General features: G+C 41.4%; 3 protein-coding genes across 4 annotated transcripts; all 3 read left to right on the top strand.

Annotated features, from left to right (window-relative positions):
- Positions 1-1,984: 1,984 nt before the first annotated feature.
- Positions 1,985-6,153, top strand: ptgfr (prostaglandin F receptor (FP)). The gene is made up of 2 exons (XM_034081644.2): positions 1,985-2,779; positions 4,718-6,153. Exons 1-2 carry the CDS (start codon positions 1,985-1,987, stop codon positions 5,051-5,053), a joined length of 1,131 nt encoding a protein of 376 aa, XP_033937535.1. The 3' UTR covers positions 5,054-6,153.
- An 879-nt stretch (positions 6,154-7,032) lies between these two features.
- Positions 7,033-12,612, top strand: btf3l4 (basic transcription factor 3-like 4). The gene is made up of 6 exons (XM_034081184.2): positions 7,033-7,126; positions 7,554-7,615; positions 8,576-8,689; positions 8,936-9,137; positions 11,983-12,042; positions 12,259-12,612. Exons 2-6 carry the CDS (start codon positions 7,562-7,564, stop codon positions 12,303-12,305), a joined length of 477 nt encoding a protein of 158 aa, XP_033937075.1. The 5' UTR covers positions 7,033-7,126; positions 7,554-7,561; the 3' UTR covers positions 12,306-12,612.
- Positions 12,613-12,808: 196 nt separating this feature from the next.
- zfyve9b (zinc finger, FYVE domain containing 9b) lies at positions 12,809-23,943 on the top strand. Of its 2 annotated transcripts, none has more exons than XM_034080460.1 (16): positions 12,809-13,045; positions 14,399-15,120; positions 15,212-15,311; positions 15,390-15,586; positions 15,667-15,772; positions 16,902-17,024; positions 17,969-18,124; positions 18,785-19,009; positions 19,507-19,589; positions 19,668-19,772; positions 19,852-20,002; positions 20,844-20,924; positions 21,180-21,342; positions 21,992-22,097; positions 22,186-22,365; positions 23,291-23,943. In XM_034080460.1, the coding sequence occupies exons 1-16, from the start codon at positions 12,982-12,984 to the stop codon at positions 23,450-23,452; spliced, it is 2,724 nt and encodes a 907-aa protein (XP_033936351.1). In that variant the 5' UTR covers positions 12,809-12,981; the 3' UTR covers positions 23,453-23,943. The 2 variants fall into 2 exon arrangements, with proteins under 2 accessions (XP_033936351.1, XP_033936350.1); XM_034080459.1 differs by having other exon boundaries at positions 22,186-22,377.
- Positions 23,944-24,988: the final 1,045 nt, after the last annotated feature.

Here is a 24,988-nt window from a genome sequence, read left to right as displayed (position 1 = left end):
TCTGATAATGCTAGTGCATTACTAAGTAGGCCACTCTTTTAACAACAATTCCAAATAAATATACCAAAGTCCCTCTGTTGTGCAATGACTTATTATTGAAATCCTTAAGCAATTGCTGAATGGTCCCTGCTCAGATTAAGTGTCAATTTCCAGCTCTCTTTGAAATCAATAATTGTTGTCCCTGACTCTCTGTGCTGCTCTTAGTTCAGATGGTCTTTTGTTTGTCCCCTGATATTTTTCCCTTTTTGGAGCACTTTGGTTTCCTTTTATGTGTCATTTATTTGGTGGCGTTTTTCCTTGTCGGTTTGAGTCCATGTCTGCTTTTTACTAAGTGTTCCTTGCAGTGAGCTAAAGAAAGTGCCCGAAATAATAATAATAAAACCTAAAATAATCCTGGATATACTGTTAATTGTTATACTCTGTTATACAATTCATATTACATTAGTAGAAGATCCTAGTCTAATTAAGTCGTACATACATTAGCTGTAGATCTGATAATTCAGTAAAAATATTCACCAACACCTGCTGCGCTCAGAAGAACGTACACATCACAGCTTTGAATGAGAGGACTTTCTTAATCATTCAAAATCAGGAAAAATAAAAACAAAAATAGTCGATGAAAAAGGGACTGCATAAACCCTGGACAACAAAATAAATCAGCATCTAATTCAAAGTGTGCACAATGATTAATCCGGTCCCCATCCTTTAATCCAATTCTGGCTCAGATGTTTTCCTCACATCACATCACATAATAGGTTTTTGACCTTAGTCTATTATTTCTTGGCCTTTCATTATGGTCATCAAAAGTTCAGCGTTGGATAAGAGTAATTTTCTTCCCCACTGTTTTTCTATTTTAAAAGGTTGCTGCAAAATGAAATATCCAGGAAGTGACAGAACACATGACTGATGGGAAATAAATATGTCATGAATACATACAAAATAAAAACGCATCTTATCAAAGTGATAACATTTTGTACTTTTTGTTGTTTTTATCTTTTCGCACAAAATAATTCCTTACTCTTCAACACTCCTTTTGGAAAGCACAACATAAGACTTTCAGTCAGCTGCAAGTGATTTCCTGCTGTCACAGACACATCATGTACTTCTAGGACATGAAGGGACATTAACCTGTTTCTTGCAATCCTGTATAGGGATTATATTGACAAAAGAGAATTCACATAAAGCCTCAAATATATAAGTATTTTAACAGAAAACAATATGAAATGTGTAGCCCTCGAGGAATTGACGTCTTCTTGATTAATTTCACACCCACACGTACTTTAGAGTAGGAAAATAATGCGTAATTGCAAGAAATAGCGGTGCGTATTTTGGAAACACTTAATTTGTATGGCTATCCACTGTCGAATCAAAAATAAAGACGTTTTGTGCAGAATGCGACAGATGTGTACAGCCTCCAAGGTGGGATTGAGTTTTGAAGTGCCACCTCGCACACTGAAGCTGTCCGCCTTCACGGGTTTGGCTCCAGCGAAGCGCAGAAGGAACAAGTTACACAGATCGCCGCCTCGACAGGATTATTGAGGAGAGAAGGATCGAGATTCAATGGCATTTAATACCGGGCTGATTACACGCTTTATTGACTTTGATAAAAGAGACAGAGGGGGAAGAGGCGTTTGAACAAAAGATCAAACCTGAAGAAAGGTAAGTAAGTGAGGTCGATTTTCATTTACAGTGTCATTTACAAAAGTTATTGGCTAATGAGAATGTGGAAATTCAACAAAATAAGATGTTTATCGTCAGTATTGATAAAGTAGAGTTCACTGCACCCATAGTCACAGCCAAAACTGCATGTGAGCCGTGTAGTAAAATGTTGAAAACACCCTATTTAAAGCTGAAATTATGGTTTATTTCACACAATTATACATTTGCATGCATTTTTAAAGCATCTGAAGTTTAAATCCAATACTACAAGTGAAAAATGCATCCAAACTGCCAGTTACCCCACTCTCCAGATTTAATTTCCAGCATGTCAGCCAATGGGAGCTCAGAGGCAGGTTGCAGGTCAGAGGTCAGACCCAGCAACAGCACCTGCAGCCAGAAGGATCTTTCTGTCACCGCCTCCGCCATCTCCATGACTGTGGGCGTCCTATCCAACAGCCTCGCCCTCTTCATCCTCGTCACCTCCTACAGCAGCATCCGGATCAAGTCCAAGGCGTCCTTCCTGCTGTTCGCCAGCAGCCTGGTGGTCACAGACCTGCTGGGTCACCTGATCAACGGCTCCCTGGTGCTCATCGTGTACAGCTTCCACAAGAAATGGGAGACGTTTGACCCCCACCACATCGTGTGCAGCGCCTTCGGGGCGTGCATGGTGTTCTTCGGACTGAGCCCCTTGTTCCTGGGGAGCGCCATGGCGGTGGAGCGCTGCCTCGGAGTCACCAGGCCTATCTTCCACTCCACAGCGTTAGCCTCACGCCACATGAAACGGCTGCTGGGCCTCACCTGGCTGCTGGCTGCTCTGGTGGCGCTGCTGCCGGTGCTTCTGCTGAGACCCTACAGGGTTCAGAGCTCCAGGAGCTGGTGCTTCTTCTACATGGAGGAACCCAAAGACTGGCTGGATGTGCTGCTGCCTCTGCTGTTCTCCATGCTGGGGCTGATGGCCCTGCTGCTCTCCATCGTGTGCAACGCACTGACCAGCTGCACTCTGCTGCAGGCCAGACTGCGCCGCAAGCACCACTGCAGAGGCACGTCCTACCACATCGAGATGATCTGCCAGCTGCAGGCCATCATGTTGGTGTCCTGCGTGTGCTGGGGTCCATTACTGGTAAGATTTCTCCTTAGTAGACGTTTAAGAAGACATTTCTGGTTCATATTTGTATTTGTGTCTCTACTGTGACATGTCTCCATGTTTTAATATTCAAAAAGCTCTTTATTTTTCTCATACTGCCTGTGCTGCAGCACCTCTTTTCACCCTCTGTCTGAAACCAGAGCCCAGTCTGCTCTGATTGGTTAGCTGGCTGGCTCAGTTGTGATTGATTAATCGCTTAGAGATGTCCCGCCCCTTAGCCCCTTAGCCCCCTTATCACTTACAATGTGTTGGAGCTCTAGCCGAGAGAAGCACAAGTGTTTCATTGTGATGTCACTATGTAAACAAATGAGTCCCTCTGGAGGAAACTTTAAAATGTTAGCCGTTGCAGACCATTAGCACAAAAACCTATGTTACACGTACAGGAAAGAGACATTCAAAAAAGCCTATATTAGGGCCTCTTCAATTCGTTTTTAAGGTGACTTCGCAACATCTGTCCTGGGACTACAGATGATAAATAGCATCTTGAGTAACCCTGTCTCATAAACCTATAAATACTGTACCTTCAGCCTTAAACCATGCAAATGGGTTGGAATTCCATTGTAATTAATATATGAATTAGTCTAAATTATTCTTTTATACATCTATCATTACATTTACATTCTAATGCCATTATTTTTCTAATATTCAAACCACATCTCCTTTTGGACAGCGTGTCTGTCAAGGATTCTGAACATTGGTAGGTGTAAAGTGACAGCTACAGCTAAATGAGTTTTGAAGTGACAGAGGCATGGCAGGTTTTATTATGTGTGACGAAGATGACTCAGGTTGTTTTCAAGGTATTTTTTCCGTCCATTCTTTGCCACTGAAGCTCTCCTCCACTACCTTATCACATCAAGGCTCAAACGCTTCAATAATGCTGCTGTATGTCTAGATCTCTGGGGCATTCTCCCCACATACAAACCACTGTTTGCTCCTGGTTGAAAAAGATGTGCGTCTCCTTCTCTACAAACATGCTCTTCATAACACTACCTACATTCTTCATGCTTCCCAGCACTGCTGCAAAAGTACACTGTGATGTACATCCTCATTACTTTCCATACTCATCGTCTGCTAAAATACTTATCATATTTTCTGCATGTTTTTTTCTCCATAAATGGCAATATGACCAACGAAATGGGCCTACATTTCTCCATTAGGGTATTTCAAAACTTTTGTTTCATATTTTATTTTGAAAGGTCTTCACCTCCTGTCTTGCCTGTTTCTGTCTGCGTTGTGTCTTGTCTAGATCTGTTTTTGGTTTTCTGTCTGCGTTGTGTCTTGTCTAGATCTGTCTTTGGTTTTCTGTCTGCGTTGTGTCTTGTCTAGATCTGTCTTTGGTTTTCTGTCTGCGTTGTGTCTTGTCTAGATCTGTCTTTGGTTTTCTGTCTGCGTTGTGTTTTGTCTTTAGATCTGTCTGTGGTTCCCTGTCGTTAGTTTCCCTGGTGTGTCTTATTACCCGATTGTGTGCACCTGGTGTCCCTGTGTTTTCTCCTCCCTAACCTGTGTCTTGTTTGTATAATTACTAGTCTTGTGTGTATTTAAGTTCTGTTTTTTCTGTCTGTCTTTGTCGGTTCGTTGTGTTTTGACTTGGTCTTCGGTGAGTGTTCTGTTCTGTCTTTGTTTCTAGTATAGCCTTGAAATAAAGGAGATATTTTTGACACTTAAATCTGCATTTGGGTCCTGCTTCCTGCACACACCGTAACAAAAACATGCTAGGCTACCTCCTGTATATTTGGATCATAGCGAACAGTCAAAAAGGCACTTCGTTAATTTACAGTAGAGGCACAAATGACATATGAACCTGAAAATGAGCATCATATGTCTTTGTTATATTTAGAATTGGAGAAGAACATGACTTAAATTAAATCATACATTGTTCAGTCTATTTGTCTTATTTGTCACATTATTTCCTAGATCCGTGTCATCATGATGAGCATTAACTCCAACGACGAGCCGGCGTATTTCAGTCTCCTGATGGTGGTTCGTATGGCCACGTGGAACCAGATCCTGGACCCCTGGGTCTACATCCTGCTGAGGAAGGCTGTTCTGAAGAAGATCTTCATGGTGTTCCAGTGCTGCTGGGGCTTAAACTCTCTCAACCTTCAACGCTGGCAGCGCAGCATCCTCCACAGCTCGATGGACACCAGCAACTCGGGAGCTGGTCCCACTGACTCACGCTTCCTCAGTCGGTTACCTCAGCCAGAAACTGCCATCGAATCCATCTCCTTAACCCGGGTCACAGTGCTTTGATCTGAGGGGGAAATTACAAGCAGTGAGAAGCTGTGAAGACGTGCAGAACTATGTTGGAATACAAACAGTCAAAGTTATGACATGAACAACAAGTATAAAGTTAGTTTTCATGTTCTCTTTGGAGTTTTAGTGTAGTCACCATGACCTGGCAGTATTGTGCTCGATTGTGTAATGTGGGACTTATCTTGTTTTTTTTACTTTCAGCTGTTTAATGCATCGTTTGTTCTGAACAAAATCTGTCAAATATTCACAGTGCTCCAAAAATATTGCTTTCGCAGTATGATTTGTTTGTTCTTGCTCTTACTATTGAATAATGTGTTGTCTTTGTTCATAATGCTGGTGAAATGTCCCTTTGGCAGATCCAGCCTGTGCACATGGCTCTGTTTTTTGACCACACATTAATGGTAAGGTTATATATTGTAGGTATTACTTGGATTACAATGTGAATATATGGTAAATGTGGAAAGCAAATGTCTGCAGCAGAATGTAAGATAACTGAGCACATCAGCATTTTGTATTTCATCTGAGATATTTACATGTAAATTGCACACACTGATTTGATATTCATAGCATTTAATTATCTAACTGAGCAGGGTCATCAGTGGTCAGCTTGTATTTAATATGTACTGTACATTACTCTAAATGTAACATTCTGCACAAGCGCTTTTGTGTTCATCTTTCATGAAATGTTTTTCTTGGGTGAACCATTGGATAAAAAGTCCGGCAGTGGCTCAGTCAGTAGGGGCTTGGACTGTGAGCCGTAGGATCGCCGGTTCAAGTCCCCGACCAGACCTAAATATTGAGTGTGGACTTCTACTTGGAGAGGTCCCAGTTCACCTCCTGCCCTGCCGTGGTGCCCTTGAGCAAGGCCGCAGACACCCCCCTCACTCCCATTGCTCCCCGGGTGCTGTACAATAGCTGCCCACTGCTCCTAGTACTAGGATGGGTTAAAAGAAGAGAACAACTTTCCCTGTGTGTGCTGTGTGCTCTGCATGTGTGACCATTAAAGAGGGTTTCATCCCTCCCTATTCTATTCTAAAGGTCAAAATAAAAAATAAATATTCTAGAGCAAATTGAATATTTCGAAAAATATTTTTTATAATGTTTATTATTCACCAGAAAAAACATTTTATTAATTTTTTCATTTATTATCAATCGTTAAATCTCAATCAATTGTATTCATTATTAATTCTATGTATTAAGGATACATAAATTAGGTGGTTTAGTGCTTACATCTTTGAGAACTGTGATTTAAATACAGTAAAATGGTCACAAAATGGATACTGTGAACATGAAAGTGAAGCAGAGGACAAATACATGTTAGGATTGCGCATCAGTAAAGTACACTTGCTATTTTATCAATTAGGGAGGCTGTGGCTTAGTGTGATGGACTTCAAATCAGGGGATGGCAAGATCAAACCCCACTGCAGTCAGCATGTCGTTGTGTCCATGGGCAAGACACTTCAACCCAAATTGCTCCTGTGGGAATTGTTCACAGTACTGAATGTATGTAAGTCACTTTGGATAAAAGCGTGTAACAAATGACATGTAATGTAATTAAATACAGGAAAAGTACAATTTACTGCACTTAAATAATACAAATAAACACTAATTTAATTTACAATAGCTTTTATTTAAAATAATGTGCATATAAATGTGTACATATTAATCACATATTATTTCAGAGGCTCACTTCAGGCTTCGTAGGAGATTGCTGTAAACAGGAATAAAATGCTGCAGAAGCGGTTTGTGAAGCTTCTTATGACTTCACTTTATTGACTTCGCATATACAATCTTCCATTTTCTCCTGAATTCAACAATTGTTTTCAGTGTTTGTGGAAAGGCATGTTTAACTCACTCGTCTATTTTAATCTCTTGCTCACCATCTCTTTGTATGGCAGCAGCGTTTGTTGATGTAATACACAGAATGTCATGTAGATGGCATCACTTCACTCAAATCCCTGCAGCTGTTTATAAACGTAGAAGAAGAAAAATCCGTATGGTTCGTGACGTAATCTCTTCCTCATAACCTCCATCTTTCAGAACCGCATGCCTGTGTGGACATTTGACCAGGTTTGGCATCATACATGTTGATGTGTGTGTAAAGTGGGGTCCATATGAAGTGTGTGTTTGTGTGTGTGTGTTCGGAGCGGAGCTGTCGGGCCGAACCGAGCCGTGACAAGCTGTGTGTGTGTGTGTTCAGTGTGTGGCCCTGTGTTGTCATCTCTGCAGCTGCATGCTCAGCTAGTGTGTGATGGCAGCGAGCTGTCATTAAAATGTCTCTTTATGGCTTAATTATTGGTCTACATTTTGATAATTAACATTACTTTCTGTTACTGTATTTGTACTGTATTGTTCAGGGATATTTCTGGTTAGCTCATAATATTGTTGTTGTATCTCTCAGTCGTCAGTAAACGCAGCAGCATGCTAGTTGTTTAGCTGGTTTCACTTCACATGTATTTGTTTTCAATATGTTTTATGCAATTCTCTTATTCTGTAGGTGAAAACATGAATCAAGAAAAACTAGCAAAACTTCAAGCCCAAGTGCGGATAGGAGGAAAGGTGAGTTTTCCATCCAGGAAGTGTTCTTCTGTTTTGATGAGGATGAGAATAAGATGTGTGTGTAGGTGTGTGTGGATGTGAGTGTGTGTGATCTATCCTTTTCATTAAGTCAAATAAAGTATACTCACCAAAAATCACAATGCATCTTTCCATGAAAAAATTTGTCTTTATTGTATTTAGAAAATTAATGTTCTGGAGGTGACATGTTACATTTTCAAAGCAAAAATAAACGAGTCTTACTTCAGGTATAATAAATAATAATATTAATATTTAATCCTGCATTATGTAGAACTGAAACAATCATTGCATTAAAACCTTTAATCTGTAGCTTTAATATCCTAGTGATAAATGTTGTTGTGTCAACTTGATTTGATTTTGACTTTTTTTTAGAACACCTGTAAATTCAGCTCATATGGATTTATCTGATAGTCAAACACACGCTGCAATTTTATAGATATTATTTTGTAATCTGAGAAATCTATGTGAGTGTATTTACACTGTTCTCTAACATTTTATTTAACACAATCTGTAAAAGATACATTTAAGTTATCCGATAGTGACACCATCACATAGTTTGTCCGCTGGAGAGCATTGAAAACATTTTAAGGGATATTAATGAGCCCTTAATTAAGTTGATAGAGTATGTTTATGCACTTATAGCAGATGTATCAATATTAAAACAAATTAAACTCTCAAATAAATATATCCGTATCAGCTTAAAAATCTGTCTGACTATAGACTGCAGCACTTACGTCCAAATGTTTTGGACGTAAGTGCTGCAGTCTATAATATTGTGAATGAATCATATTTGAATTGAAGAGAGAGCCTTGTTTGAAATACTATAATGCAACAACAAAGGCAATGTTTCCGCTACAACCTTTCCTTGTTCCACCTAATGCGGTCGTTATAGCTCTCCAAAGTGTCTGTCATTTAGGAGTCCTTGTTCTACTTTTGTTTTAGGGATCTGCGCGCAGGAAGAAGAAGGTGGTTCACAGAACGGCAACAGCTGACGACAAAAAGCTTCAGAGTTCACTGAAGAAGTTGGCTGTCAACAATATTGCTGGAATTGAAGAGGTAAATTGGTATAGTCTTCAGCATAAAGCTTTTCTTTCTCTGTGGCCGTAAGAGTGATTTCAGGTTTTTCTACACTCGTTCTTTGTCGACTAGTTTGTAAACATTTACATAGGATAGATTAGTTTGTTCTACTATTTCACAATTAGACAGTTTACACATCCAAAAAACAAACGAAAATACGTAGATTAACTTCTCGGATCAAACACTTTTAGCCGTAAATGTAAAAACTGCATGGTGTTTTCTCAGGTGAACATGATCAAGGACGACGGCACAGTGATCCACTTCAACAACCCCAAAGTGCAGGCCTCTCTTTCCGCCAACACCTTCGCCATCACGGGTCATGCTGAGACGAAGCAGCTGACGGAGATGCTCCCCGGCATCCTCAGCCAGCTGGGAGCCGACAGCCTCAGCAGCCTGCGCAAACTGGCAGAACAGTTCCCCCGGCAAGGTGGGTGGGCCTCAACTTCACTGACCTCTGACCCTCTTACAATCACTGAGAAAGAGGCTTTAGGAAGGTTTAGTTAAGATAAGTCACTTCCTTTTTTTGAGAGAAGCATCTGCAGCTCACTCCACAGTTACATTTCAAAATCATTTAAAGTATAAAAAGACCTAAATCAAGACCTTTTCTTAGTGGAGAAGGATGGATCAGGTGTTTTGGGTGGTTAGACGTTTAGTTATTATGGTGCCTGTTGGTTAAGATGAGTTGGAATCCATCCTGTTGCTTTTTTGCTCTTGTTAAAGTTTTCCCTTTTTCCATTATATTTTTTTAAAACACAAGGCCTTTCATACTCAACTTAAAGGTGGGGTAGGTAATTCACTTCAGAAACACTTGTTGTTATATTCCATGGAATGCTCTTAACGTCCCGATAGCAATGAATAAAGTAAATGCTTTGACAATAAATACATAACAAAAAAGTCATCTGTGGAAGCCGTGGCGCTGTAAAAAGCACGACCAATCATCTGAGCCGGCCCGGCTAAAGTAACTGGATGGCCTACCTGCCTGTCAGCCTTCCATCTGTGCACAAACGTATCTGGTGCCCTCATTGGTCATGTGCCTGTTCGCGTGTGTTGGAGGAGGGGCTCTGTAAGGAAGTCTGAAGGAAGGGGCAGATTTTTTTCGGTTGTGTACTTTCAAATTCTAGCGCACTCGAGCTGGTTTCTCCATTCTTACCTACCCTACCTTTTAAGTAATTGTTTAAAAACAACTCAATTGTTTTAAAGGATATTTAGTTGTGTGAGTTAAATGGACCAGTGAGATGATAATCATAACCAACCATATTGTTATCTTCCAAAAGAGAAAAATAACCAACAAAGACATCTTAAAGGAGAAGTGCACTTCTTCATCGAGGGCTAATTCCACCTTATGTGTTTCTGTAGCACTCTATCTTAATGCTCTTAATGTTTTTCATTTCTTGTAAAGCACTTTGAAATGCTTTTGTTGAAATTAACTATCTAAATAAACTTGCCTCGCTGTGCAGAAATACTAAACACACTTCTCGGACATCACAAGTTCACACCTTTTTTTTAAACATTGAACTTTCTTTCAGCTTGCATAACAATATTGACACAAGCAAATATTGGGAGTGGAGAATAAAGGCTCCATAAAAGTCCTTCAACAGCAGGCCACTGTATGTTTGAGCAAACTTTACTCAAACAGGAGCAGAAAGTGTATTTCTGGTGGATTCAGATATTAATTCAATGCTCCAGTAAGATTTACAACAGCTGGATGGAGTTTGTGGGGTGAACTCAAAATAAACTACGGGTCACATGCAGGGTAGGATTTTCACGGCGGCCATGGCCGTCGTAGCCCCTCTGTCTGGCCGTTATGCCCCACAAATAATTGTACGTCCTACGGCCACCATGGCCTTTGGGCCCCTCACACTGTTAACATCTCGAAGTTGCTTTAAAAGCAACAGAACAGTGTTTTCTGAACTGCATTATGCTGCGTTCACAACGGACGCGATAGCATGCGAATATTCTCATCGCTCTAACCGCTGGAGTTTCACCTCGGCTGTCAGCTGTGTTTACTCCTGTCATTCAAACAGAGGGGGCGGGGCTTATTTCCATGTAAATACTGTGGTGGAAACCAACTACGACAAAATTAACCTATTTTACAGTGATTTAATTGTAATACACGTTTCAAAAGGATGCTGAAGTAACTAAATACTGATACCGGTTAGTAAAACACATGAATTAATGCTTTGACAAGTCTGCAGACAAGACGGCAGGCGAAAAATCTTTTAAAATGCGTGTTTTCTGAATGGATCAATCAGGCTAAACTAACCTGCAGCTGCTCCGTCCACACTCACAACAACGTCCTAAAGACAGAATTAGAGCAACGATTGTATTCAGTTTCTGAACAGAGCTGTGAGGAGTTGATTAAAGAGACTCTACACACACACACACACACACACACACACACACACACACACACACACACACACACACACACACACACACACACACACACACACACACACACACACACACACACACACACACACACACACACACACACACACACACACACACACACACACACACACACACACACACACACACACACACACACACTTCACTGTGCACTGCTGAATGATTTATGTGCAGAGTTGGACCTGTGTTTATTCTGCTCTGAAATGGAATATATTTGTTACATATTAATAGAATTTTAGATTTTTGGATTTGATTTTGGATTTGTGAATGGGAGAAGTAGTAGATGGAAAACATACCAAACACTAATTATTCAAAGTAGAGTATTTTATTTTATATACGGTAATACTAAGGAGGCATAGGCCTATAGGATGATATAATGTTTGACATTATTGATATTAAAAAAGTGATTTGTTTTCCATGTCATTCGTGTGCTTTTCTTATCAAAAAGTGAAGTTATTTATTTGTAAGCTCCAAATCCAAATGTTTCCCTCAATGGCCTTTGTGCCCTGGCATGTGGCCTTTGCGCCCTGCAAAAATGTGTGGCGCCAAAGGCCAAATGGCCTTGCCCCTAAAATGATGAAATTCTAAGCCTGGTCACATGTTCATTATGATGGAGCCTCATGTCACCCAGTGTAAAGCTACAGAGCTCAATGGCACAGAGGAATAAGATATATCAGGCTTTGTCGCACAGAAAGGTTTGTTAGTAGGGTTGATACATGTTCTCTCTTGCTCCTTTCATGTGACTTGCTGATAATAAGAAATATATACAATGTAACCAGACTTCTCCTTTAAAAAAATATTGAACATTTGTGTGAGAATTCTTAAAATCTAATGCTATAATATGTTTTATTTCATCTCAGCTCTCGACAGCAAGGCTCCAAAGGCAGAGGACATCGAGGAAGAGGATGATGATGTTCCAGGTATGAACCATCAGACGTTTGAAAGTCAGATTTTAAACTACAGCAGATCTCAAAAGCCTATAAGTCATATAAGTCTATTATTTAGTCAATAAAAAAGACCCACTTTGTTTAATGTGTAAGGTTTCTGCTGTAATCCTTGGAAAAAAATCATTTTGGAAAGTAGTAAAAAACAGTTTCCTATAATGTAATAACTCACAATATGTTGTCTTTCTACAGATCTGGTGGAGAACTTTGATGAAGCGTCAAAGAACGAGGCGAACTGACGCACGTGAAGTTCCTGTGCACTCGGGCTGGACTGCAATGAAGAACCCTTCCCCTGTGTTTTTAAGTCTATCCAGACATATCAGACACTACCCCATGTTTCCCCAAAACCAGAGACTTTTCTATTTTACGATGGCCCACTGATAGTCAGACTGGCTTGTGCACTTCTAAAAAAAAAAAAAGGAAATACCCCCTTCTGGTTAAATCCCTTCACAACACTGTCAGTCATGGTCAGGATTACAGTGGTCATTAAAGTGAGTCTGAAGACTTTTTTGTTCATGAAACAAAATAAAAGTGATTCACATTTTGTATATGGTGCTGTGGTCATTAATCATTTCTCACCCAAACGAATTGTCCTCCTCAGTTTTGCATGGATCTACTCATGTAATCATATAACCTTCAGTGTGTCAGGTTGCGCAGCTTCTCACATCCCATCATCTTACATTATGTCAGTTGTCTTGGCCTGTGTTCTGTCCTGCGGGTTGTGCAGACGGCAAACTGGGGAGGGACGTTTCTGCACACCTCTTGAGTTTCTTCAAAGAGCTGCAGAGAGACACAGGGGAGGAGGGAGATCACAGAGAGGGGGGAAGAGAGGCAACATCACCCCATCCTCCGCTTGTGAGCAAGGCACTGCTGCCTGAATCCGTGCTGCTCGGCTCTCTCATGTAACCGGATAAAATGCTCAAGTTCTTCTCTGCGCGGGATGACGAGAATGAAAGCCTTTTGGGAGGAATAACTGAGGGTAAGAAATGCGATTCACTGCAGCGGGGAGGGGATGATTTACTCCCCTATTCATAGCCGGTGCGTTACAATGTGATGATACTGCATGCGCGTCTGTGTTTGTCACAGAAAATCGCTGATACAGCATTTGGCAGCGCGCATAGTCCGCATCGTGTGTGTGTGTGTGTGTGTTGCGCACATATCGAGTGTTGTGCACATTGACGCGCTGTCCGCAGACAGTAAACAGCGGCTCTCAGTGAGATGTCCTGCTCTGATGTAACGGGGTGAGTGTCGCATTGCTGCCGGGCTCGGTGCCTGCGAGCGGATTAAACATCGTACACGTGTGTTGCATGCGTCACTGTCCCGGGATGCGATCATCGCTCCGGTCATCCGGATCCGTGCACCGTGACACCGGGAAATATCCACTCTATAGCCCGCAGCATGAACCACACGACCCGCCTTTATTTTGATTCTGTAAGGGGGCTGCAATGCAATTTAATCTGGAAAATAAGATAATTCCCATTCAACATAAATCCAGTTTTCCGGTTGTTATCCTGTAACATTATTCTAGCGGTTTTCACATACGGGGTCCTGAGTCATGAATCACTTAGTGCTCAATGAAACAGCAGCGATGGACACATTTACTCCCCTCTTGTGTGCTGGTAATTAACAGTAATGGTTATTACGTGAGAGAGAAGGCTGTTAGAACAGTAATTGGCTTCAATCTGAGAAGGTATGTGCCTTTTAACGGAGGCTATGCAGTCATTCACAATTAACTCGCACATTTGACTATATTGACAGTAGTTCCTTACTAGATTTAAGATTATGTGATGATTTGAAAACCCCCCAGAGTGAAATGTGCAAACCATTTGATTTTATTACCATATGCATTTGTCTTTGGTCTGCCATGAACGCCATGACCAATGTTTCAAACATGAACAGCTGTAAGCCAATAAAAAACCTGTATGTAGATCCTGTGTTGGATGTGGTAACAGAGCCTCTGTTGAACTTTTGGCTTTCTGGTGAACCATAGCAGCAATGAGATATTAACAACAACCACAATTATTGTTTTTACATCAATATTTAGTCCACAACAAACCTATTTGTTTAACCACTTGTTTACTTCTGTTATGATCTCAAATACACCTCAAGGGCAAATTATACTAATGCTGCCTTTAGTGATGATTGAAAGCTGAGGTGTGTCCTGGGTGAATACATATATGAACACATGCTGTTAAATGGCCACTTGGCACATGTGAACATTTGCCGTCTAATGACTCATTATTAATGACACTAATTAAGTGTGCTTGACAGAAAAAGGCAAAAGAGACATTTAGTGGTCTTGATATCATCATCATGCTCCCCCTTGAAACAGATGAAGGAGACAATCCGTCTCTCCAGGACACCAAGCACCACTGGCTGAACAGACCCTGCCTGCTGGTGCTCAAAGATGGAGACGTGTCCAAACCGGGGTTGGGTTGCGGCCAAATCCGAGCAGAATCTCCCTCTAAGACCTCTTCAGAGGCCGCAGTGAGGAGCAGCTTGGGTCCATGTGAGCAGAAACCATCCCAACCTCCTGCCGACGCCGCCTCTCCCTCCCAGCTGGAGGAGGGCAGCTGCACTGTGACCTCCATCTCCACATGGGGGGAGAGCTGTTTCGGGGAGACGCCCAGCCCCCTGGTGCTGAGCCCTGCCGAGGCTGCGTGGCCAGAGGAGGACCAGGAGGAAGAGGATGAGGTGGCAGATGATGAGGATGAGGAGGAGGAGGAGAAGAAAAAGGATCCCCCATCAAAGGAGGACTCTGTGGTTGAAGAGAAGGAGCTGGAGGAGAGACCAGAGACCAAGGTCAGATCTGATGGAGGAGAGGAGACGAGCAGCGGTGGGGAGGGAGCGACGGGGGAATGTGCCGCCTCTCCTCTGGATCCGGACAATGATTCCCAGCTGAGCCCTGTTGGCATTTTGTCCAAGGATCGAGGCACCGTCCTCGGGGAGATCGCTCCAGTGTGGGTCCCTGATGCCCAGGCGCAGGTCTGCATGAAGTGTGGGGTGAAGTTTACGTTCACCAAGAGGAGGCATCACTGCAGAGCCTGTGGGAAGGTGAGGAACCTTTGATAGGATTTCCATTGCAATAAGACTTCCCTCGTGACAGGTGACATGAACATGTGTGTGTGTCATGTGTGTTCGCCAGGTTTTTTGTGCACTTTGCTCCAATGTGAAGTTCAGACTCACACATCTGGATGGAAAGGAGGGACGAGTTTGTGTTTGCTGTCACTCAACCCTCCTCAAAAGTGAGCACAGCTTTGTTTTTATTCAATTAAAGTTGAGTTTTTATTGACTATTTGCATAAGCAATTGTTCTCTCCTCAGGGACATCTCCGAGGGGGAAGAGGAGGGTGTGGTTTGCAGATGAAATCCTCCCTCTGAAGCAGTCTGAATCGGCCCCCACCACACCTGTCCGAGGGTTTTCTCCGCTGATGAGACGAGCGCTGGGCGGGCCCTCTAGAAGTCCTGGGGGTTCCCCACAGATCAGGAGAGCCTTGAGACCACATGGGACTAATATCAATGTAGGACCACCCAAAACATTACATGTTGTTCTTGGAGAAAAAGAAAGTGGTCTTACTGCTCTCTTTCCTTCTTCCTCTAGGAGGCCTGTGGTCCTTATGGCTGGGGCACCACAGTGAGCAGCTCTGCAAACCTCATCCCTCTGGAGGGTCTCCCCCCCATCCTCACCTCCACTGGGGTCAAAGGAGGTGAGACAGCTTCCATTCAACAGGAGAGTGAACGATTTAGCCAGATGACTGTGTAGATTTATTTGCTTAAGTAGCAGATGCTGTTCATTTCATCACCGTGGAATATCTTTTAGGCCTGTCAAGTGTGCACGGTGCAAAGATGAAAGGAGGGGCACAAACAAAAAGGAGTCCCATGAATATCTGGAAGCACAAAGCAAGGTTCAAAGTTAGATGTTGAGAAGCTGGCAGTGTGTTGACAAAAGGAAGAGCAAAGTAAAGCATCAAACTTAAGTGGCAGCAAAAGCAGAATAACCGGAATGAAAGACACGTCTGTTGTAAATAAAAGACTAAGTAGTGATTTTGTTTTTCGATTATTCCAAGGACTATTCCCTGTTGGGCTGCCACAGTAATCACAATGTAGACCCTGTTCAGCCCGGTTAAACAGGGGCATTTCAAACAATAGCATTAATAAAAGCTACCCGTCCTTGCATCTTTAATAGGGCCATGCTTAGACAATGGTTATTAATCCTTAAACAGCAGTGAATTTATTTTCTAACATGAATCTTGAAATCAGTAGGTAAGCTCTTTTATTTGCATACAATGTTATAAAAAAAGACTTTCTTGCGCCAGATAAAAGAAAACCATTGTCTCCACTCTCATAAAGACGTAAGGACTGGTAGCTTTTATTATTGTTTACAAACGCCCCTGAATTTAGGTTATTCAGCATTTTTCTGTAGCCTCTGCTGTCACCTAATTATAATGCTTTACTTTGCTCTTCCTTCTGTCAACACACGTTCAACTCCTCAACAGCAGAAATCACATTTTCACCTTGCCTTTTGCTTCTTGATTTGCATGGGACTCCCTTCTGTTCCATTCATCTTTGCACCATGCAGACTTCCAGGAAATGCTGATAAGATAAGATAAGAAGTACTTTATTGATCCCATTCTGGGAAATGTTTGTGTTGCAGCAGCATACAAAGACATGGCATTGTACTATACAAATTAAAAGACTAGACATAAACAAGAAAGTAGAAATGTGTTGAATTTCGTAGAAAAGATACCAAGAAGCTGAACATATTTCAAGGTCATGAAAATGAGCAGTTGTAGAAGATACTTTAATCTAATGTCAGTGTTACTGTTTTCTCTTCAGATTACACTGTGGAGGAGCAGCCCTCTGAGACGCTGCTCATCCAGGAGCTGGAGAGCGGCCGACCAAAACCTCTGGTGTTCGTCCTTAACGCCAACCTGCTCGCTATGGTCAAACTGGTCAACTGTACGTTAGAGTCCTCTTTCTATTGTTGATGATTGTGTGCTCAGGAAATACGATACGACACGATAATACTTTAACGGTCAGATCAAGTCTGACATTTGACTTGCATCGTAGCAGCTCCATTTGTAACATCAACATGGACAAATATAAAGACACAATATGTTAGGAAAGTATCACTCGTCGTCACCAGCTTGAGCTTCAATATCAGGATATTTAGTAGTCCTCACATACAGAGCATTTGGTACAACTAGTTCCTGAACAGTGTCCTTCACATGTTGATATACAAGAGAGGGAGTCACACACTCACAAGATGCAGACAGGGGCGCCGTCAGGGATTTTTTTATAGGATATATACTTTTCGGTTAACCGTTTTTTGGAGGTATTTGCTTTTAAATTCCCATCCCTAGTAAGTACTAACATCCCTCCTCACATGCTCTCACTCTCTGCTGCTAGAAAAGAGCGGCCGCACAGCGTTTGTAGGCAGGACCAAACCATTACATGTAAATAGAGGGGGTGTACAGAGGCTTTGGATAATTAACTTTTGGAAAAAAAAAAGTGAAATGAATCGTAAGTTTAGTGAGTACATTATCAATTTCCCGTTATATTAATGTTAATTATTGATGATTGATGAAAGGTTACTTAAACATTTTTTCTTAATGTTCTAAAAATGTTTGGGGCCCCTGTCAGTCAAGGGCCCTTAGAATGGTCCTAACTTTTCACCCCCTTTTGGCGCCCCTGGATGCAGATATAGCGGTTCAACTCTGATATTGGAAGAGTACATTCAGTATTTTCCCAACACAATACATGAAAAAAAAAACACAACATAACAATCACTCATTTGCAACATATTTTACACACTGCTGTTATCTGACAAAAGATATTGAGTGCAAAATGTTTGACAAACTGTCCTTGTTTACCTCTGAGATGATGCCTTTGTTGTGTGACAGATGTGAACAGGAAGTGCTGGTGTGTGACCACTAAGGGCATGCACGCTGTGGGCCAGGTGGAGGTGGTGGTGCTGCTGCAGTGTCTGCCTGAAGAGAAGAGCTTCCCCAAAGACATTTTCAGCCACTTCATCCAGCTGTACAGGGACACCTTCACAGGTCAGACACACACAATATACAGTCGCAGTATTACTGGAGGTATTATAAAACTCTTCTTTGTGAGCTGTATGCTGAGTCAGAGTGGCGCGCTCGCTCTCTCTCTCTCTCTCTCTCTCTCTCTCTCTCTCTCTCTCTCTCTCTCTCTCTCTCTCTCTCTCTCTCTCTCTCTCTAAGCTGTGATACACACTGGGTTTTATTTATTTAAAAGGCCCTTACTAGTTTTCTACCCCCTCAAGCCTTGGCTTTGCCGTTGTTCAGCATCTAAATATTCATTAGCTAACAATTACTCTTTAAAACATTTGGTAGTTATGGGTACTTTTTACTTAAGTACATTTTGAAGCCCATACTTCTTTACTTTACTGAGTAAAGAAGTTTAGTCAGTACTTCTACTTTTACCAGAGTATTTTCAATACTCTAATTATCTCTAATTATTAGGCTTTTTATTTGAGTCTCTCGAGGCCTATTTGCGTGTTTCTTAACTTGGCTACATTGTAAATGTATTCTCTACCTCAGTGCATGTTCCAGTGAACACATTTTTTGAATGAATATAGTAGTAAGGATGTTTATATAGCTTTTTGCCCATTTTCTGACTCTAAAACTGTCCATAAATGTGTTTCCTGCTCTAATGACACATGTTTCCTTCCCACTGTGGTTCTGCAGGAAAGGTTGTGAAGCACCTGTCGCTGTCCTTGTTGGGGAGCAGTTTCCTGGGCAGCACGGAGCACGCGGGCTTCCTGTACGTCCGCTCCACCCTCCAGTCCCTGCAGGGCCTCCCTCTGCCCAACCAGCCCTACCTCTTCGGCCTGCTGGTCCACCGAGCAGAGCTGACCTGGGCCAAAGCCTTCCCTCTGCGCCTCATGCTGCGACTGGGCGCCGAATACAGATGTAAGTCGTAGGGCTTTGGTACAGATGGGGTCCAAAACTAGCAAGCCACACGAATGTCTGGGAGCAAATGTATTTTATATGCTACACAAATATGGCAACATTTAAAAAAAAAAAAGGGGGGGTTTGTTTAGCATGAAACACTTGAAATAAGTTAACAAAGAAAGTAGAAAGAAAGTGAGGTTAAAGAAAACTATTTCTGCTAAAAAGTTAGCAATGATTGAGTCAGACCTAAACATGTTCACACTGCACCGTGACTTTAATTCATGTACCTTTGTTATTCATGTTTTATTATCTTTGCTTTTAAATGAGTGTTTTTAAATGCCTTTTTATAATATGTTTCTTAATGCTCTTAATGTCTTTCATTCTTGTAAAGCACTTTGAATTGCCGTGTGTTGAAAGGTGCTATATAAATAAACTTGCCTTGCCTTGGTATAAGATGCTGCGACTGAAATGCTACAGTATTTTTCCTGAGCTAAACACTATATATCTTGTTGCAGTTTACCCGTGCCCACTGTACAGCGTGCGCTTTAGGAAGCCCTTGTTTGGGGAAATTGGCCACACTATAATGAGACTGTTAGTGGTGAGTATGACAGTTTGTCAAACTTTTCCCACCTTTGATCTTCAGTGTAACTTCAACGCTTCTCTCATCTTGTTTTAGGATTTTAGGAATTACCGTTACAGCCTACCGATGGTGCCGGGGCTCACTGTGGATCTAGAGGCTCAGAAGACCAACATAAAGTTACCGACCACCGGCTATAATGAGGTGAGAGTAAACCTTTAATGCATCACAGTTATTAATGATGTGTATGTATTTTCTTTTGATCATCTTTCCCTCTCCTTAGCTGATGAAGGCTCTGAATAAGTCCAATGAACATGTGCTGGCCATCGGGGCGTGCTTCAACGAGACCGCAGACTCTCACCTCATCTGCGTGCAAGCAGAGGACGGCCAGTACCAGACCCAGGCCATCAGCATCCACAACCAGCCCCGCAAAGGTGAGACATAACAGGGTACCGTGGGAGACGGCAAGATATCAGAGGCTGGACTTCATGATACATTATCAAGAAGCAGTGCAGGAGTTTATAGGAATCAGACATGTGGATTGTAACAAGGTGGGAGACTGATTGACTGATAAGATAATGCATTTTCTTGTTTAGGGAAACTTTGATGCTTGTATGAAACAAAAAGAAATAAATCAGAACTCTGATCGATACAAAGGCTTTGTTCAGAGAGCCTCAACTCCACTGACTCTTTGGTGCTATCCACTAGTTTTAAGCCTTTTAAAATAGTAGACTGTGAATTTGTTGGACAAAATCCACCTATAATAAAAAGAGGTTTATATTCTCCACAGGGCAATTCTGCTGCAGCATAGACAAAGATCAAAGACACTATGCAACAACAAACAATTAAAAAAAAGTCAGAATCAGGTTTAATGCAAAGTACACACATATTGGAGCATATGGTGCGTACGAAAACACAGTAAGCGAATATAAATTTGTAAGAAAAAGGACCATGAAATAGAACAATTGTAAAACATATTTAAAAAAAAATATTTACACAAAATATAAATCTGCAATAAAAGTAGTAGAGTAGCCTACAGTATAATATGACACAAATATGGGCAGTATTGGGATGTAAAGTGGAGAGCTGTGCAGATATTAAAAGAGGTAGCTTTGATGTGGGATTTTGGTCCACCAAACTAAATTAAGTTCCCTAAAGTAACACAAGATGGCACTACATGATAATTGTTTTTCTTGTCATTGATATCAAAACTGATGTCCAGGATTGTAGCCGTACAGTTTGTCTCTAAACATGTTTCCTTTCTTTTCATTGCAGTTACTGGCTCCTGCTTTTTTATATTCAGCAGTGCTCTGAAGGCGTCCGCAGGGTACCTCGCCAAGTCCAGCATCGTAGAAGGTAAACTGTCTGCGAGAGGGGAGTCAGGTTCAGGCAGGGCATTCATTATTTACTCTAATTTCTCAAAAGTAGTGCATGTGAGCACCCCTGCTTCAAACCTGCTGTATTCAGAATGTGTTGATGTTTCCATGTGTGTGTGTCTGTGTACATTTTAACAGACTGTGTGTCTAGGCGTGTGTCCGTGTTGCTGCATGTGAGTGTATGAATGTGTGTGTGCGCGTCTGTTTCTCCTGTTTCGCTGTCCACTCTCCACAGATGGGCTGATGGTGCAGATCACCGTGGAAACCATGGCGGAGCTGCGCAGGGCGATGCGCGAGATGAAGGACTACACCGTTACCTGCGGACGTCTCGACCAATCAGAGAGCCATGAGCTGGTGTGTGTGCAGTGGGTGGAGGACAAATGCACTGTGAATAAGGGGTGAGTGTGTGTGCCCATGGGTCTGATGTTCATGGGGCAGAATGAGGCTTTTATACTTAAGAAGAAGAATATAACAGTAAACTAACCAGTGGTGGACAGTAACTAAGTACATTAATGTATTTAAGTACTGCACTTAAGTAGGAGTTTAAGGTACTTGTACTTATACTTTACGTGAGCTTTTCTGGGTCTTGCTTCTTTAGACTTCTAATCCACCACCATTTAGATGCAAATAATCTATTTTTTACTTTTAAACTTACTTTTATACACTTTAGATCACTTTAATTACTTAAAAAAAAAAAATCCAGATTATTATTATTTGACAAATCCATTATTACAGGTTAAATTATTCCTTGGCTTCCTGACATAGATAATAAAAAAAAAAAACTCCTCCTTTACCAGCTGCAACACTTGTACTTTGTACTAAGTTAACAAATGTATTAATTAATGAATTAAGTATATGTTGGTGCTATTAGTTGAGAAGCCTTTTGAATGACTTTGGATGCTTTAACTTGTAACAGAGTGCTTCCTTTCACCTCTGAATATATCAAGATATGCAGGCTTTGAAACAACCAAGCAAAATACCAGTGCATTTCAGTGTCTGTTAAATGTTGCTAATAACGGGTAATGTGTGTGTGTGTGTGTCCTCCAGTGTCATTAGCCCCATTGATGGGAAGTCCATGGAGTCCATCAGCAGTACTAAGATGTTCCAGAAGTCAGAATACAAAGAAAATGGAAAGATCATCCGCTGGACAGAAGTACATAATGATCTGCTTAAAGTATGAACGTAGGTCCATCTGAAACTGCCTCAGCCTTTCTTTAAATGTCTGTGTATGATGTGCGCAGGTGTTCTTCCTGCAGAGGGGGGATCTTCCCAAAAGAGGAGCGAGTGAGTCTGCTGAACACGACCGGCTGACGGAGCGGATCGCCCGGGCCTTCTGCCTGGCTCTGTGTCCTCACCTCAAACTGCTGAAAGAGGACGGGATGGCCAAGCTGGGGCTGAGGGTCGCCTTCGAATCTCAAGAGGTCAGGAAAGAGGTTTGGTGTCAGCGATTACTTATTGTTATAACCTCACATAATAAGGTTGCATCCTGAATACTGCCCGACAAATCCAAAAATGCTGAGACATATTTGTTAAGAATGTAGTTAAGATATAAATCTGACTTTCTGACGTGTGGTCTGCCATGATAATAGCATAGACATGTACACTTTCTGTGAAGACAAATGAAACATCTGCAGAAGACCTTAAAATCAAGCCACAGAACCTGCACTCTGGCTTTCATTTGGTGAGGTTAAGCTACCTTAAAATGACATATTTAAATGTATTATTTTGTTAATCAATTACTATTATTGACTTCAAAGTCAAACATATTAGTAAGGCGGGTAGAGACAGAGAAAAACAGGTGTATAATTGAGTTGACCAAAATTATGATTAAATCCCTAAACTAATTAGATAGCTGGAAAAACACATTGTTTGTTTAAGCATTTCTGCCTCGAATTATGTGAAGACTATCTTTCTTTTTTCTTTTTGTATTGTCTATATCATTTGTATCTGTATAAGTCCCTTTTGTGAGGGCAACAAAAAAAAAAAAAAACAATAAAAAAAAGTTGGTCACAAAAAAGACAGTCAAGTGTCTACATTTTGTTTTTGGTATCATAGGTGAAATAAGAATTAGCCTAAAGATGTGTTAAATAGAGCCAAAACAAACATACAATTGAGATTTATATGTTATTTGTTTCACCAGAATACAGAATATGGTAATCTGTTCACAATTTGATAATAACATCAGTTTGGGATTTTAAGGTAATCGTCCACTTGCTCTAACTTTGGTGGGGGGGGCATGTTACATACAGTATGACTCACACTTTGCAGAGTCGTATACTTTGTACGAGAAAAGCTCCAGGGTGTGTGTGTATTTAAACTAATGAGAGGTCTGTTTTGTCATTTCAGGTGGGCTTTGTGGCGGGGAGCAACGGGCTGCCGCTCCCCGCCCGGTACCTGAACGCCCTGGACAGCGTGCTGATCCCCGTGATCCAGAGCAGGGGGCACAAGAGAGGCGACGAGCCCTTCGTGATGGAGCTTATATTTTACATCCTGGAGAACATCACTTAGAGCTCCTCACACACCCACCACTGTTTCATCTTTTTAAAACCTGACCACAACTCTGTCTCCGGCACGTTCTCATCTGTGCCGCCTTTCGGTTCAGGGCAATAAAAAGCATTCAAAGGGCGAACCAGACCACATCCATCTCATCCACCTCATCACGAGTAGAGAGGATTGGTCTGACTCTTAGTGCTTTTCTGATCTCACCCCAGACAATCAGGGTACGCATGATGGACCATCAGATCACTGTACACTGTACAGTAGTAGCAACCTCATAGCTTGATATCATTCACAATTCAAATACCTTTAAAGTGGGCGCTGGATTCAGCCCCACGACCTTAAAGCAAAGAGATAAAGAGAATGACCAGAACAATAAGTAGTAGATCTGTAGCGATTTGATGCACTGAATGAATGCCTAAAGAATGTTTTCATACTGGATGTATTTTAATGGATTGCTCATGAAAGGTAATGTTGGCCTGGAATTAAACATGCAACAATGACTGAGTACTGCCTGTTCATTCAAGACACACTCCTCAACACATTAACCTTAGATACTTTACTGTAGTATTGCCATTTAACGCTACTTAATACTTCATTAAAAAAGGCCTTTTGGGGTTCTCTCTTTCATGTAGTCTGTTATATAGGTTTTTGTGCATGTCAATGGTCTGCAAAGGCTAAAATCCCAAAGGGAGTTTCTCTTCATTTTCTTAATTTAATCCAAACACCTTCATCACAAACTGGATAGGTTTTACACCCAAAAAAAAACCTATAGTGACTTCAAAAGCTAGACCAATCATGTGCAGTCCAATCCAATTATATTGTTTAATTCTGATCAAATCTATCAGTTATATATTTTACTACATGTGTTATAGAAGTCTACTGTACTGTGGTGTTGAACTTATCTTTGGGGGGTTTGTAATGTTGAGCTCACTTCTTTTTCAAACATGAAAGGGAAAATGTTGGAAACGCTTTTCAATATATAACGCAGGCGAGAGCATTAATTTCCTGCCCACAAGCTCAGTTTCATAACGTAATTTTGGTTGATTTACGGAGCAGGCATTGAATGATGCCATAAAGAAAAAGCTGCTTGTTCCACTTTATAAACCAATATGTACTGGATAAGTGGTTTATTAAGCTGCCATCCATTTGAGTATAGGGAAAGCATTTCCTCCGAGTGCTTGTATGACAGCACTTCTGACCCTGATGAACCAGCTGTTGAGATGTGTTGGTGTAGATCTGGATGTGATGCTTTCTCTCTGCCTTACTATACATCTTTTCTCTAAAGAAGAATGAGGCTGTTGTTTACCTCCCACTCTCTTCGCATTATTGAGATGGCTGAGACAAGAGGCCCAAGCAAATAACACAAATACTTGTCTTCTTTGTTGCAACACAATGTCAGAGTCTTCCCCCAACGCTCTGACAACCGAGTTACACAGAGTAGCGTTCTGCAAGATAACCATTGTTAGAGCCAGTGTTTTGATTGTATAAGAAAGGCCACCTTTGAGTTAGCCTTGTCAAGAAGAAAGAATACCCAAGTTGTTTGTC

The sequence above is a fragment of the Pseudochaenichthys georgianus genome, chromosome 4 (assembly GCF_902827115.2).
Source record: "Pseudochaenichthys georgianus chromosome 4, fPseGeo1.2, whole genome shotgun sequence".
NCBI classification, from domain to species: Eukaryota; Metazoa; Chordata; class Actinopteri; order Perciformes; family Channichthyidae; genus Pseudochaenichthys; species Pseudochaenichthys georgianus.
The sequence above is the reverse complement of the archived record's forward strand: the minus strand, read 5'-3'. Positions and strand labels throughout refer to the sequence as shown.